The following is a 16,314-nucleotide window of genomic DNA, read 5'->3' on the forward strand; positions in this document are numbered from 1 at the left end:
AGAGAGAGAGAGAGAGAGAGAGAGAGAGAGAGAGAGAGAGAGAGAGAGAGAGCAGCCATCAAGAATAGGGGTTCCCACTTTTTATTGAGGCCTGGTGACATGAAGAACTCTACTGGGATGGTAAGACCACTTGTTTACTTCACTCCCTGTCTCCCTGTCAATAGCAGTGTGTTTTCATTCAAGTAAATTAGTTGTTTCCTCTGAAAATTCCCATTTTGGCATGTCCAGCATTAAGATGTTAACCCACTTTATTTAACCTCTTGACATGGGAAAACATGTTTGTTATGAAGTTCAACATGTGCTCTTTATGACAGAATGTTAAAATGAGGTGAAATGAATAGTTATCTTTGACAGAATTACACTACCCTAAAGGCAGTCTATTCAAGGAATGATGACCCATGTGTGTTTGGTGTTAGCTTGGCTGTGCCGACAGTAGCAGCTTATGTATTGGTGTATAGGTGTATTGGTGTATAGGTGTATTGGGTGTATTGGTGTATTGGTGTATAGGTTTATTGGTGTATTGGTGTATTGGTGTATAGGTGTATTGGTGTATAGGTGTATTGGTGTATTGGTGTATAGGTGTATTGGTGTATAGGTGTATTGGTGTATTGGTGTATAGGTTTATTGGTGTATTGGTGTATTGGTTTATTGGTGTATTGGTGTATAGGTGTATTGGTGCTAGTGTTTTGGTAATTCAGTTAAATTGTTTGTGGTACTGAACCTGTGGGCTATACTTTCTCTGCAAGAAGGCTTTGGTAGTGAAAGGAGATGTACTCAACTTAAAAAAATAAATAAAAAAAAGTCATTGAAATTAGCAGATATGTAGTCAATTAAATTGAACATTTGTTTTATGTTTTGTATTAATAATTGGATTATTAGGCTTTAAAGCTAGAATCTGCAGTTAAAAAAAAGAAGAAGAAACGGACACCCCGCCTTTGTTTTGGTAAAAAACTGAGGGATGGGGCTGGAGAAATGTAACCACTATCAAATTCATAGACAGAGGTATGGATGCAGGGACTGGCCATCCATGGTATTACAATGATAGTTTTAACCATGTTTAAAGCTGTGTTTACATTTACTTTGTTTACAAACATTGGAATAAAACAAGCTTATATTTTGGGTTCTGATGAGGTACAACAGTTGAACTAAGCTCATGAAGCATTTATAAGTTATATTCTTCAAGAATAAATAGGTATTATTAATTAATAAATCCACAAATGTATGTAGCAACTAAAGATTCTAGCTTTAAAGTTTTAGGTATTAAGGTTTGATTGGTGTCAGCATGTTTCCCTACCATCAAGCACTAGGTGCAGTTAAGATTAAATAACTAATTCATCTTTTATATTTTACATGGTAGTAACTAGATTACATTAACAGTTGCTCTTATACAGAATGACTTCCAATCAAATAAGGGACCTGTTGCCCTTAATAGAAAGGATGTGTTATTTTGGGTTGTGATTAATCTCTCTTCTCACAGCCGCTGTAGCGTGCAGAGCAACCTCAGTCTGTCTAGAGACTCGGATTGACTATACACTCTACTGAACATAGACCTTTCACATTTCTTCCATAATAGTCTTATGTATTGGTGTAAATGGCTAGAGGTCATTGGTAGTGGCTATGTCAAAGCTATTTACTGTGTATGGAAGTGTATTCCTGCCACAATTGAATTCAAATTGGACATTTATTTAGCCATAATCAGCTTCACAGTCAAATAGTTGGATCGTCAACTGCTGGATTTAGCCACATGGCTTGCTTCATTGTTGCTGGATTTAGCCACATGGCTTGCTTCATTGTTTTGAACTGATTCACCTGCCAACGAATACCATTGCAAGATATATGATTACAGTGTACACTGATATTATTTGATGCTAATATATTATTGTCCAAATGTGTAGCAGAACCCCACACCAATCTGATTGAATGGCCCCCTATGTAGCAGCCATGACCTCGGATCAGCTCCTGGGCCCGCAGATATGCAGTCCTATAGGGGAAGTGAAGGTCTTGCCTGAGGAGGGACGAGGGGAGAAGTCTGCCCCCTGCCCCCAGGAAGTGATGGACTGCTATGGCCACGCCCCCTCAATGACTCACAGCCCCAGCACCGACAGGTGGGTCAGGACACCAACAGACACACACAACACACACACATACAGAAACACCCACATAGGGATGCAAGGGAGAGAGAGTGAAACACAGGGAGAGAGAGAGGGAGAGAACACATGGAACATGGGGGGGGGGAGAAGAAGAAGAAACCTGTAAAAATGTTTTACAGCCGTGATAAGTGGGATTCAAATTATGTACAATAACATCCATTGACTCGCTCTTATGTCCTCCTTGTCTGTGTCCCAAATGTCACCTTATTCCCTATACAGTGCACTACTTTTGACCAGAGCCCTATGGTGCAGTATAAAGGGAATAGTGTGCCATTTGGGACTAACCCATTGACTCTCCATTTTGCAGTGGTGTAAAGTACTTAAGTAAAAATACTTTAAAGTACTACTTAAGTTGTTTTTTGGGGTATCTGTACTTTACTTTACTATTTATATTTTTGACAACATTTACTTTTACTTCACTACATTCCAAAAGAAAATAATTTACTTTTTACTCCATACATTTTCCCTGACACCCAAAAATACTAGTTACATTTTGAATACTTAGCAGGACAGGAAAATGGTCCAATTCACACAGTTATCAAGAGAACCTCCCTGGTCATCCCTACTGCCTCTGATCTGGCGGACTCACTAAACACACATGCTTCGTTTGTAAATTAAGTCTGAGTGTTGGAGTGTGCCCCTGGCTTTCCGTTTTTAAAAAAAGAAAAAGAAAATGGTGCCGTCTGGTTTGCTTAATATAAGGAATCTGAAATGATTTGTACTTTTACTTTTGATACTGAAGTATATTTAAGCAATTACATTTACTTTTGATACTTAAGTATATTTAAAACCAAATACTTTTAGACTTTTACTCAAGTAGTATTTTACTGGATGACTTTCACTTTTACTTGAGTCATTTTCTATTAAGGTATCTTTACATTTACTCCAGTATGACAATTGGATCCTTTTTCCACCACTGCCATTTTGCCCTGTGTTGACTTTGTCTCTCTGTTGTCCTGCAGTCTGAGCAGGGAGGAGCCATTCTGTCGTATCTGCCACGAGGGAGGCGGTGTCGGGGAGCTGCTCTCCCCCTGTGAGTGTGCAGGGTCGCTGGCCATGGTCCACCGGGGCTGCCTGGAACACTGGCTCACTGCCTCCAACAGCAGCCGCTGTGAACTCTGCCACCACCAGTACTCCCTGGAGAGACTGCCCAAGCCACTCACTGAGGTAGGGGAGAAAGTGTAGGGTGAAATTACCCCTAAATGCTGAACTTGGGTCAGTTTAGCATTTTACCCACTATTGGTTAAGGTGAGGATTAAGGGAGGGGAAGCTGATCCTAGATCTGTACTTCAGGGAAATTTTACTCTGGCGTTAGGGGAGGCGGAGACATATGCACTCACATGCATGAAGGCATAGACATATGCAAGCAAACACACAAGCTCAAGCACACATACACTTGCAAACAGACACTCATAAGCAAACACACAAGAGAAAGGGTGCACACACGAGAGGAGGCTGGTGGGAGGAGCTATAGTAGGATGGGCTCATTGTAATTAATGGCTTTATGATTAGTCTTTATAATGAGCCTGTCCTCCTATAGCGCATCCACCAGCCTCCTCTGGCACACACACAGTGCAAGCAAATGCAGGCACACACTCACACACACAAACACTCACACACACTCACACACACACACAAACACTCACACACACACACAAACACTCACACGAACGCACATAAATGTGGACTCATACTGCATCCTCAAAAACAAAATGATGATTATTTGTTACTACAGTAAACTACAGTGAAATAGACTACATAAAAAATTGACTACCTAAAAAACTACAAAATAGACTTCATAAAAACTAAAACTACAGTAAAATAGTTCTCATATGCATCAACTATACTATGCAGTCTTAATTTTTCAGGGTTGAGGTCACTTTCAATTCACTTCCTGAATTGACTCAATTGAAATGGAATTAACCCCAACCCCCATGTCACTTAATTTCAAACCCATTAAGGAATATACAAACTGCTGTCTCAAAGATGGAATCTTCATAGAAGAGAAGAAAACAAACATTATTCAGGTTGCAGATAGAGATATAGTGTATAGAACTGCAATTACTCCCTATTCTACAGTCCACATAACCCTATCTATTCTACTCAACACATTTCTATCTGACCATTGTGTAACAATTCACCCTGCTGAATAGAGCCCCTAGCTGGATTCACATTGGAGTGTATGATGTCACTGACTGCTTTTACTCATAAAGCCACTTAGCCTGAGAAGCAGATTAGATGGTGTTTCCTGTCAGTAGCTGTAGCTGCTCCATAGAGTTGGATAGAGGGTGCACGTGGCCCAAACATTGTTTTAGCATGGGCACAGCGATATCAAGAGCTTTCTTCATTTTGAAGTAGTCAACTGGGTGGGACTTGCAATGGCTTAAGGAAGGATCCCAGAATTATATCCAGGTTGGCAGAAGGGGTCAGCCAATGAATTATATTCCTGAGCAAACATCCCATAATGGCAGGTGGCAGTACATCACCAACCATGGCTTTATACCTCCAGACTATACACACTCCAGCACATTAGGTGGTGCTATGCACCTTTTCAGTTCATTTAGAAACTGACAATTCACTCTTAGATGTAGAGGAAGAGGCGATTGTCTACTTTAAAATGGAGACAGCATAGCCCTCAATGGCACTGCCCATGCTGACACAGAAGCAGCCATTGCAAAGATATTAGCTTTCTAATGCATCTCTATGAGATTCCTCAGGACATTACGTCGTCTTGTATTAATGGTCTCCTCCCAGCCTATCGCATGTGTGGTGGCCACTGGCACCGGGTAATCAGCTGATTAAGAACCATGTGTTGTATGCAGGGAGCTAAAGTACGAGGGACAACACACACACACACACACAATGCACTAAATTATGATGCACACACACACACAAGGGAGTAGGAGAGAAAACAACAGATCAGCTGACAGATGAATGGAGATATGGCCTGGATCATCACCAAAGGGTTCAATATTCAGTGGTCAACAATTTAAAGTCTCAAATTCTGAAGAAAACTGTTGTGATTTTTGATACTCATCCAAAAGCCCAAATCTGACGCCATCTAATGTAGATACTGTACTTTTACATAACAGTGATTTAGATTGTTCTGTTGTCTGGTCTACCCACTCTAACTTTACGTTCCCTGGCCAGTGAATGGCACATATGAAACCATGCAATGCTTAATGTCAATTTGAATTGAATTGATATTACCATCATTCTATCCATTCTAATTACAGTACATCCCCCACCTCCCCCGTCTCCTCTCTCCCTCCCTTTCTCAGTGGCTGGGCTCGCCAGCCATGCAGCACCAGAGACGGACGCTGTGTGGTGACGTCATCTGCTTCCTGTTCATCACGCCGTTGGCCAGCCTATCAGGATGGCTGTGTGTGCAGGGCGCCATGGACTTGTATTACAGTAACAGTATGGAGGCTGTTGGACTCATGGTGCTCACCCTGGCTCTCTTCACCATCTACTGCTTCTGGACTGTGGTGAGTTGTTGGGGCTATTGTGGGTTGGGGTTACATTGGGATTGTGTATAGCAGTGGAGGCTGGTGGGAGGAGCTATAGGAGGACAGGCTGGAATGGAATGAATGGAACGGTATCAAACACATCAAACATCTGGAAACCACATGCTTGACTCGGTTCCATTAATTCCATTCCAGCCATTACAATGAGCCCGTCCTCCTATAGCTGCTCCCACCAGCCTCCACTGGTGTATAGTGTAGTGGTGGAACCATATAAATAGAATGACTAATAATACTATAATTATTAAAGGGATAGTGCAAAACATTTTCTACTTCCCCAGAGTCAGATGAACTCATGGATACCATTTTTAAGTCTCTGTGGCCAGTATAAAGAAAGTTAGAGGTAGTTTCACCAATGCTAACTAGCGTTAGCGCAATGACTGAAAGTCTATGGGATCAGGTAGCTGATTGCCCTAACGCTAGCTGATCCCATAGACTTCCCGTCATTACTATCCATCAGAGATGATAGAGAAAGTGAAACATCCAACAGGCTCATTTTATTCTGGGTGGGCGAGGTAAATAAGTAGACTAGAGCCGGCTGTTGTTGGGCAGTTTCCCATAAAAAACATTTTTCAAGGTTCCTGTATGTGTAAGTGAACGTTCCCTTACCTGTGTACGCTCACGCGGAAAGCATGCTCAAGCGAGAGGGGAAACGGCCACTTACACAGACAGGAACCAATGATTAATGGCCTTTTTGCGACATCTTCACTATCCACCATCTTTGCTGTCCATTTTCTTCAGTTTGGTGCCTAATCAGCATGGCCCTGGTTGGGGAAGTAAACAAACACAGCTTGTATAAGTGAAGTCACCTGTGTTATAATTAAAGGGGAAGTTACGTATTTTACAACTTAATGTTAGCTGGTTCCTCACCCTGAAGGTAGTCTATGCACCAGGAGAGATTGTAATCCATGGTTCTGTTTTCTGTAAACAGCCACTACAAACTTCAGCTGACTTAAAGGGAAATTTCCCCATTTTCCATCGTCATATTCATCATCTCCAGCACCACCCCTACATCAACACATGTGAAAATGGTGTGTTTCTATGTTTTGTAGTAAAAAAGATAGAGGAAGATAAGCATTTCCAAAGACATCATCGGTGTGCGTCCTGTGATTTTAACCAATTATGAGTAGGCATTGCCTACTAATTGTCTACCAATTGGTTGATGTCATTGGAAACTCTTATCTTCCTCAATCTTTTTTAATGCAAAACATAGAAATGCGCTATTTTCACATATGTTGATGTTTGGGGTGGTGCTGGAGTGAATATGAAGTTGAACATTTTAGAAATGTCCCTTTAAGCCACTGTCTGGTAAAAATCAACTCCTCTCTTCCACCACCAGGTGTCACTGCGCTATCACATCCACCTGTTCAGGACGTGGAAACAGACAGACCAGAGAGTAAGGCTACAGATCCCCCGACCGGCACGGACCATGCACACACACCACACACTGAACCTCAGCTTCCTTAGCAAGGACACCAGAAAGGAGACTGTGGTGTAGCTGGAGTGGAACTGGGGGTAGTGTCCACGATTCCTTGGCAAGAAAACTGTGATGTAGCCGGAATGGGACTGGGCCTAGTGTCACATTTCCTCCAGGCCCCCAGTGTCCGGTCCGGAGCGTGAAGTCACAAACTCTGCTGGTCGGCTACTAAGTAGCAACTTAGTGGTGCCAAAAGCTCTGGTCTGCCCTAAAAATCCTATGTCAATTACGATCGACCAGAACGGCCAAACATATATATTTTTTACGCCCGTTTTGGACTCCAAAATGTGTTTACTATGATCAAGTTCGATCCCAATGGTGAATTATTTTAAAGTTCGCTACAAATCGAGAAATGTAATTAAATAGTGATCCATTCTGACTACTACATTTGTCGTCACACAGGATCACGTGCTGACACAGACCAATTAGGAGCTGGCAGGCTACGAGCAGGCTCTCTCAGGCAGGATGAAAACGACTACATCGACCATGATCCTTTGCTAGTTACAGCCACTTTCACCATGATCCTTAGTGATTCTTTGGTGCCATTCAGCAATATGGCGCGCTTCAAATTCAAATACTTCCGGCTTCATGCGCCATTGGAGGTTTTTCATAGGAATACGTGGATGACGTCAGCGCTATCACTATCTAATGGTTTTAATGTCTATGGTTTCCTGGGCAAGGACACTGTGGTGTAGTTGGAGTGGGACTCGTCCCAGTATCCACTGTATGCTTCTTCAGCAAGGAGACAATGACATGAGCAAGGAGCTTGTGGTGTAGCTGGATTGAAACCAGGCCAGATCTCCCTAAGGATACAGTGTTGTTGCTATAATGGGACTGGGCCCAGTCCTCATGCTGCTTCAGAAAGGATACAAGGTTAATTTCTATTAGAAACAGGCCCCGTCTCTACAGTTTTTAACAAAGACTTGGATGAAGAAGACCAAGGAACCTTCAGAGGACCTAACCTTTCTCTGTGAAGAACACTTTTTATATATTTATAGACCTTTTGGAGTCTTACTCAGTGAACTTAACTATTTTTCTTTTACTGTATTGTAAAAGAGTGATGAGATTAATGACAATTAAATGGATGTCCACTCCCAACTTATGTAGGGCCCAGAGTTTTTCCCCAACCTTATTCCCTATGAAAAAAACTATTGGATCCTTGTTATGCGAGTCTAGAATGACTAGTTAGCGTTCACTATACCAGCTTTGCTACACCTGCAAAGAACAACCTTAGTTAGACTTGCAATAATGATCTTAAAAGGACATTTCACTCAAACAAACGTTTGTTAGATATTCAGTTATATTCCTCATTCCCAAATGAAATGGAAAAGATTAACACTGTATAATTTTGTGGTTTTCGTCTGTGCTTCTAAACAACCAATGTTGTGGGACGTGGCTTCATTTTTTACATTAGACTACTTTGAGGTTTGAAAACATCTGACAAACTTTGATTTGAAAGTGTAATGTCTCTTTAACAGTGACAATCTTGAAAACAATCTTTCATGAGGACCACAAAGTCAGAAATGTTGCTTTGACGATCGGTGGTGTTGCTATGTCGTTATTTGTACAAATCTTTAGTACCACTTTACACAAAGTTGCTGTCACTAGAAACACTGTGGCTAATTACTGTTGTAATATCACTACTAGAGTAACTTCAGCGTTACTAGATAGGTATAAGAGAACAATTTTATGTAAAGAGTTATCCATTGTTTTTCCAGGCACAGGCTATACCAAACTACACCAACAATAAACCAAACACTTACATTAGTTAAGGAAAAATCTTTATTGAAATCATAACTAAGTATTTTGGTGCAAAAGGAATCCATATATATGGAAGACACTGACAAGCCAACATCAGAGTTTCTTCACAAGACAATCAGACGTTTAGAGGATGTTAAAGTTAGTTGTTTTCTAAATAGAAAGAACAAGTTTCAGAAAATAAAAAGAGAAACAATATTGCAAAGCCACCAAAGTACCTGTCAAACATGGGAAAACAATACTGCCCATATACTTCAGAATTATCATGAAATATTTCCACATTGTACTATGGATATATTCAGTTTATAATTCCTCTTGGCTCAATGGCAAAAAGTGCTGCAGGTTAAAGGGTAAAAATACCAGAAAACATTCATCTTACAGTTAGTTATTGCACTAACATACTGTATTACCATACAAGATTGACATGTCATTTTCCCAACCGGGATTTTAAACGTAGTCAGGACACAAGGCATATTCATACTGTATGACAAATGAAACATATTTTATTTAAAACTTTTTGACAATGACAAATTGAATGTCGCATTTAAAGACCGTAAGGGGCATATGAATGTCACTCACAGCAAGCGAGAGGAGACGCATTATGAACGCCAGAATAGCAGGACAAATGCCATGTCGCTGCTTAAAGAATACAAGCCTGGTCCCAGATCGGTTTGTGCTGTTTAGAGGAGTTGACTAGACAGCACAAACAGATCTGCAATTTTAAAGGGCTATCCATTCTTTTTCCAGGTACAGGCAACTATTCAATCAACCAAACACTTGCATTAGTTTAGGAAAAACCTGCATTGAAATCACACATGTTTATGTAGCAGTGCTCCCAAATCACCATCAAGCTCACACAGGATCCCTAAATAATACCAACTGTGACACGGCCAGTCTGTCACGACACCCACTTCCCTGTGCAGTGCCCTACCTGTAACACACTATATAGGGAATAGGTTGTCATTGTAGCCTTTCCAGTGGTTTTCCCGGGAATTCCCGGGTCGGATGCAGCATTCCCAGGTCAGAATTGTGAAAGGAGGAGGGGTTGAGGAGCTACATAACGGAGCAACTCTCGTTTGTTCCCACCGGAACCTGGAAAACATAGAACATCACTTAGCCTCACAATGTCAGCGAATAAATACACGCGCGCACAAGCTCAGCCTCGACACGTCTCGTGCACACACACAAACATACAATTAGTACAGCAATGATCACTCTCACACACCTCACACAGGCAATTAGACTCCTAACGTGTGCATGTGAGAGTTGGCCAGCACACAGCCAGAATGGTTCATGCAGGGGTGAGGAACACACGGCAAGCTGAGCAAGCTATGGCATCACAAGGGAGGAACAGCAGCCATTTGCAGTGAGGGAAGTGTTGCAGGCCACTTCATTTTGAATGCATCCCTAGGTCGCACTTAAGCCCACAGGCTATGTTCAAAGTGCTTTAAGAGCCATTTTGATATTATTATTATTTTGTATTTTACCCCCTTTTTCGTGAAATCCAATTACGATCGTCTCATCACTGCAACTCCCCAACGGGCTCGGGAGAGGCGAAGGTCAAGTCATGCGTCCACCGAAACCGCGCTTCTTAACACCCGCCCGCTTAACCCGGAAGCCAGCTGCACCAATGTGTTGGAGGAAACACCGTTCAACTGACGATCGGAGTCAGCCTGCAGGCGCCCGGCCCGCCACAAGGAGTCGCTAGAGCGCGATGAGCCAAGTAAAGACCCCCGGCCAAACCCTCCCCTAACCCGGACGACGCTGGGCCAATTGTGCGCCGCCCTATGGGACTCCCGGTCACGGCCGGTTTTGACACAGCCTGGGATCGAACGCGGGTCTGTAGTGACGCCTCAAGCACTGCAGTGCCTTAGACCGCTGCGCCACTCGGGAGGCCTACACCATTTTGATATTAAAAGAACATATTGAAATTATTATGGATTATGTATTAGAAACGTGTATGAAATGCATAGACAATATTATTTTGAAAAGGAAACCCCCTGTTATTTTGTTTATTGTGGCACCTTATTTACAGTTTCACCACTTCAAATCAGCATGGCAATATGGCGCCAATCAGTAATTGGAACAGGCTGATCAACGCCAAGCAGAGATAAAGTTTTCATCCATGTCGTTTTGGATCTTATCATTTCATTTATAATTTTTACCAGATCATTTTAGTGCAATTTTTTTTATCAGTTTGCCATCAGCAGCAGCTTTGGAATCTGTTCAAAATAGCTGGAATACAATGAATGGCTTCATTACCCAATCCTGGAACTGTGTGACAAAGAGCCAGCCCCTGTGTGTAATACATGTGTGAATATCATTGCAATCAAGAACTCTCAAATTAATTTATTGGATTTCTGGATAAATGGGAAACGAGTTGGAACCTACAGTACCTGCATTTTGGTGTCTAACAGAAATGGCTATTTAGAATGTTGGACCCCACAAAAGCCATTACAAGTGCACTATATAGGGAATAGGGTGCCATTTGGGACTTACACATGTTAGGTTATGGAGCGTTAACAAGAGCTGTAGTAGGGATTAGACAAGCAGGGGCTTCGACCCAAATGGCACCCTATTCTTTATAGTGCTATATAGGGAATAGGGTGCGATTTGGGACACATCTAGGGAGTCAACAGCCATGCTGTAGGCAGTCACCTCCTCACCTCCAGCGGTATGTCTGTCATGAGACAGGCTGTTCACAACACCAGACAGCACTTCCTTTTCTTTCTCTTGGGCTTTTCCATCAGGGGGAATGGAGATCAAAAGCACAGTAATGATCAGTTTCCCCTGGGTACAGACCTGGGTACAGACCTACAGTGCCTTCGGAAAGTATTCAGACCCTTTGACTTTTCCACATTTTGTTTTGTTACAGCCTTATTCTAAAATGGATTAAATAAAACAAATCCTCAGCATTTCTGCAGCATTGAAGGTCCCCAAGAACACAGTGGCCTCCATCATTCATAAATGGAAGACGTTTGGAACCACCAAGACTCTTCCTAGAGCTGGCCGCCCGGCCAAACTGAGCAATCGGGGGAGAAGGGCCTTGGTCAGGGAGGTGACCAAGAACCCGATGGTCACTCAGACTGGGGCGAAGGTTCACCTTCCAACAGAACACTGACCCTAAGCACACAGCCAAGACAACGCAGGAGTGGCTTCGGGACAAGTCTCTGAATGTCCTTGAGTGGCCCAGCCAGTGCCCGGACTTGAACCCGATCTAACATCTCTGGGGAGACCTGAAAATAGTTGTGCAGCAACGCTCCCCGTCCAACCTGACAGAGCTTGAGAGGATCTGCAGAGAAGAATGGGAGAAACTTCCCAAATACAGGTGTGCCAAGCTTGTAGCGTCATACCCAAGAAGACTTGATGCTGTAATTGCTGCCAAAGGTGCTTTAACAAAGTATTGAGTAAAGGGTCTGAATACTTACGTAAAGGTGATTTTTCAGTTTTATATTTGTAATTAATTAGCAAAAATGTATTTAAAACCTGTTTTTGCTTTATCATTATGGGGTATTGTGTGTAGAGTGATGAGGGGGGAAAAACGATTTAATCCATTTTAGAATAAGGATGTAACGTAACAAAATCTGGGAAAAGTCAAGGGGTATGAGAATACCTTCCGAAGGCACTGTAGGTACAGACCTGGGTTCAGCATTTACCTGTCTGCTGAGGAGACTGTGCTCGTCTTTGAGAGCAGGGTTTTTGTATGGGTGTTTAGCGGTTTTCTGAGGCGTGTGTCTATGTATGTGTGTGTGTGTGTGTGTGTGGATAGATCAGTGTGCATTTACACGTCTCCTGGGGTGAGTGTGTGTGTGTTTACCTGTCTCCTGAGGTAGTGAACATCACTCCCTTCCATAAACTCTTCATCAACCTCCACATCAGAGTCTTCCTCTCCTCTCTCCTGCACACGCAGCTCTGCGGTCTCCTAGTGATGATGACAGCACACGACAGCCAATCAACATCAAAACACATCCGCTCACAGCTAAGCAGCTTGGAGTAGGGTGAAGTTTCCCCCTAGATGTTGATTTTGGGTCAGTTCTACATTTCCCCTACTAATGGTTAAGGTTTGAACTGGTGGAAGGGAAGCTGATCCTAGATCTGAACCTAAAAGAAACTTCACCCTGATGCAAATTCCTTATACCAATGGTTGCATTCCAGATCATCTTTTGATGAGTGTTAGGACTGCATCGAGTGCTAGCTGTGCACTAGAGATCCTGGTTGAATAGTTGTGGCGCGAGACCACCGCCCGCGTCGTCCAGGGTAGGGGAGGGAATGGCCGGCAGGGGATGTAGCTCAGTTGGTAGAGCATGGCGTTTGCAAGAGTTGGTTATAAAATAATGAAATGTTGGATAAGAGCGTTGCTAAATGACTAAAATGTAAAAAAAAATGTAAATTTGCAGGATGCTTAATCATATTAGTGGTTCGTGAGACACAAAACACTTCCCCAGGTCTTGTGAGATCAGGGGCTGTACATATCAAGTGTCTCAGTGTAGGAGTGCTGATCTAGGATCAGGTCCCCCCTGTCCATGTAATCTTATTCATAGTGATGTAAAAGGCTGAGAGGCTTGATACATATGGCCCAAGATCCATCTACGCAGCACAGCTGCAATGAAGACAACCTGAAATGCAACAGACATCTCGGCGAGCTTAGGAGCTTCAAGATCTTTGCAAGATGGCCATTAGAGAAGTGCACAAGGATAGAAATCAAATGAACTAGATTTCCCCTGGTGCACAAAGATATAGAAATTAAGTAGATTGGGTGATGGTGGCCAGTAGATTGGGTGATGGTGGCCAGTCAGTAGAGGTCAGTAGTGGTCACCTCTTCATCTGGGTTCAGTAGGGTGACGATCACGTTATTGACCGGACCCCAGTTCCTCTGGTTCTTCATGACCAGGTCACCTGGAGAGGCCTCTGCGCCTGCCTCCGAACCCCAGATCTGACACACACAATCACAGTCACACACTGTCAGCAATGCATGTTTTTAAATGTTATTTTACTTTTACTAATAATTTTTGGAGATGAGGACCATTGGGTATGGAGGCCTGGTTAGAGTAAACACATGTCCGTTTTCCCCAATACGTGCATGTGTGTGTGTGTGTGTGTGTGTGTGTGTGTGTGTGTTAGGTGCATGTGTCTACTCACAGTAAGCGTGTTGCCCCCAGCCAGTATGTAGGAAAGTGGGATCTGGAAGAAGAGTTCAGGAGAGTCGAGGTGACTCCTTCTCACCACCCAGCCCCCTAGTGGCTGCTCCTGGAACAGCAGAGAAAAACAGCAGGGTCGTATTCACTAGGCACCAAACGGACTACCTGAACATGTCCAATAAGGACTGCTCGTTCTGGTTTTCTGTTGCAAAACGTTTTACAACGGCGAGCCCTAATTAATACGACCCATGTAGAATTCAGATTGGGGACAGCGGCATGTTCAGTAGGGCATACTGGAGCAAAATGTTTTGCAACGGAAAACAATGGTCTGTTTTAATTGGACAAGTTCAAGTAGCACCTCCCTGTTTAAAAACGTGTCGCCCTACTGAACACAACCTAGATCATTCACACAGTTTCAGAGACGGGGATCGTTGTCAGGATACATTTGCATTGCAATGAAACAAACGGCAGGTTTGTAAACACCAAACACAGGACTTAAAGAGACTAAGGCTCTCAATGACACCCTATCCCTTATCTAGTACACTACTTGTTAACCAGTGCCCTGGGTGACTGACTAAAAGTAGTGCACTAAGTAGAGACGTAGGGCATCAGATTTGCTCAAACACTGTCTGATTCGTCAAAGCGAGGCGGTAGGTACTTAAAGATTGAATCCTTAAATGGTCAAACTGCCACGTCTGTTTGTGATATTACAAAAACAAAGTTACAAACAACCAACACTGTATTTTCCATCTCAGACATCATTGCACACGCGATAGAAGAGCACAAGATGTACTGCCATTTTGTTTTATCATGCTGCGTGACGCTCCTCAGCTCAGCAACAAACAATAACAATGGTGGTGGGGCGCTGTTTCCCCCTACTGCGGATTCCATCTTTAATTGGTCAGAGCGGGCAGTAGGTACTCGGACTCTCCTAATTGGTCAGAGCGAGGTGGTAGGTAGGTACCTTCTCAGAGTTGTTCTTCAGCGTGACGTAGTTCCCCTTCAGGTCTATCTCCGACACCATCACGTGACTGTGTGCCTTGGCGTGCTGCGTGACCTTGTAGGCCGGCGAGGACCCCGTACCACCTTCGTTCTTGCGTTTCTTCCCGCGGACAACACGGCGGGCACCGTGTGCATGCGTGCGTGCCACAGCCCCATGCTGGGAGGGGCTCGGGGAGAGGTGGAGTCTGGAAACACAGAACCACGTCAGAAAGATGTTTGGGAAACCCGAGTTTAGTTGACGTATTGCCCTTCTCTATGTTTTATCTACTGTGGTCCATCTTTGCTGACATCTAGTGGATTGTTTTATGTTAAACTCCTTGTTCTCACTAAATGCACCCGCTCCTATTCAAGACCAGGACTACTTTGTCTTCTCTAATACTTGTAACATTAATATACATTTTGATAATATATCTATTTCACAATTTTGAATGTATATTGCCTACTGCCATTTACTGTTTACTATGTGGTGTCCACCAATGACTATTCAGTAACCACTCTTCAATCAGGGTTCACTGGAAGTTGGTTTGTTCAAAATAAACTGGTTATCATTGTTACTCTGTGATAAAGGCCAGAGTTTAAGTTTTTGTTCTAGTGAACATTCTATAACAATAAAGGCATTTTAACTAATTATATGAGTTTTGTATGTTTGGGGAAAGGACCTTGTAACCTTGTGTGTGTGTGTGTACGTGCTTGCATACTGAATCCTCACTAATATGTATTTATTTCCCCTCACCTCACCTCCTCTCCCTCCAGTCTCTCTATTTTCCCTCACCTCCTCTCCCTCCAGTCTCTCCATTTCCCCCTCACCTCCTCTCCCTCCAGTCTCTCTATTTTCCCTCACCTCCTCTCCCTCCAGTCTCTCTATTTTCCCTCACCTCCTCTCCCTCCAGTCTCTCTATTTTCCCCTCACCTCCTCTCCTCTCCCTCCAGTCTCTCCATTTCCCCTTCACCTCCTCTCCCTCCATTTCCCCCTCACCTCCTCTCCCTCCAGTCTCTCTATTTCCCCCTCACCTCCTCTCCCTCCAGTCTTTCCATTTCCCCCTCACCTCCAGTCTCTCCATTTCCCCCTCACCTCCTCTCCCTCCAGTCTCTCTATTTCCCCCTCACCTCCTCTCCCTCCAGTCTCTCCATTTCCCCTCACCTCTCCCTCCAGTCTTTCCATTTCCCCCTCACCTCCAGTCTCTCCATTTCCCCTTCACCTCCTCTCCCTCCAGTCTCTCTATTTTCCCTCACCTCCTCTCCCTCCAGTCTCTCCATTTCCCCCT

At 43.4% G+C, this 16,314-nt stretch overlaps 2 protein-coding genes across 5 annotated transcripts in view; one reads left to right on the plus strand and one right to left on the minus strand.

The window, feature by feature from the left end:
- On the plus strand, positions 1–8,918 carry zgc:158785 (uncharacterized protein LOC791214 homolog). Of its 3 annotated transcripts, none has more exons than XM_041899151.2 (5): positions 1–120; positions 1,896–2,105; positions 3,113–3,317; positions 5,432–5,638; positions 7,014–8,918. In XM_041899151.2, exons 2-5 carry the CDS (start codon positions 1,921–1,923, stop codon positions 7,170–7,172), a joined length of 756 nt encoding a protein of 251 aa, XP_041755085.1. In that variant the 5' UTR covers positions 1–120; positions 1,896–1,920; the 3' UTR covers positions 7,173–8,918. The 3 variants fall into 3 exon arrangements, with proteins under 3 accessions (XP_041755085.1, XP_041755086.1, XP_041755088.1); XM_041899152.2 differs by having other exon boundaries at positions 1,899–2,105; XM_041899154.2 differs by having other exon boundaries at positions 1,937–2,105.
- lmnl3 (lamin L3) overlaps positions 8,916–16,314 on the minus strand; it is a 23,768-nt gene continuing 16,369 nt past the window's right edge. Inside the window, exons 7-12 of one of the 2 annotated variants that reach the window (XM_045225281.1) lie at positions 15,012–15,234; positions 14,049–14,156; positions 13,726–13,842; positions 12,727–12,831; positions 11,576–11,647; positions 8,916–10,001 (exon numbers count right to left, since the gene is read on the minus strand). In XM_045225281.1, coding sequence (XP_045081216.1) covers positions 11,609–11,647; positions 12,727–12,831; positions 13,726–13,842; positions 14,049–14,156; positions 15,012–15,234 — 592 coding nt within the window. In that variant the 3' untranslated portion in view covers positions 8,916–10,001; positions 11,576–11,608. The remainder of the gene's footprint in view (positions 10,002–11,575; positions 11,648–12,726; positions 12,832–13,725; positions 13,843–14,048; positions 14,157–15,011; positions 15,235–16,314) is intronic. The other variant, XM_041899150.2, reaches the window with a different exon arrangement.

The sequence above is a fragment of the Coregonus clupeaformis genome, chromosome 15 (assembly GCF_020615455.1).
Source record: "Coregonus clupeaformis isolate EN_2021a chromosome 15, ASM2061545v1, whole genome shotgun sequence".
Lineage (NCBI taxonomy): Eukaryota > Metazoa > Chordata > Actinopteri > Salmoniformes > Salmonidae > Coregonus > Coregonus clupeaformis.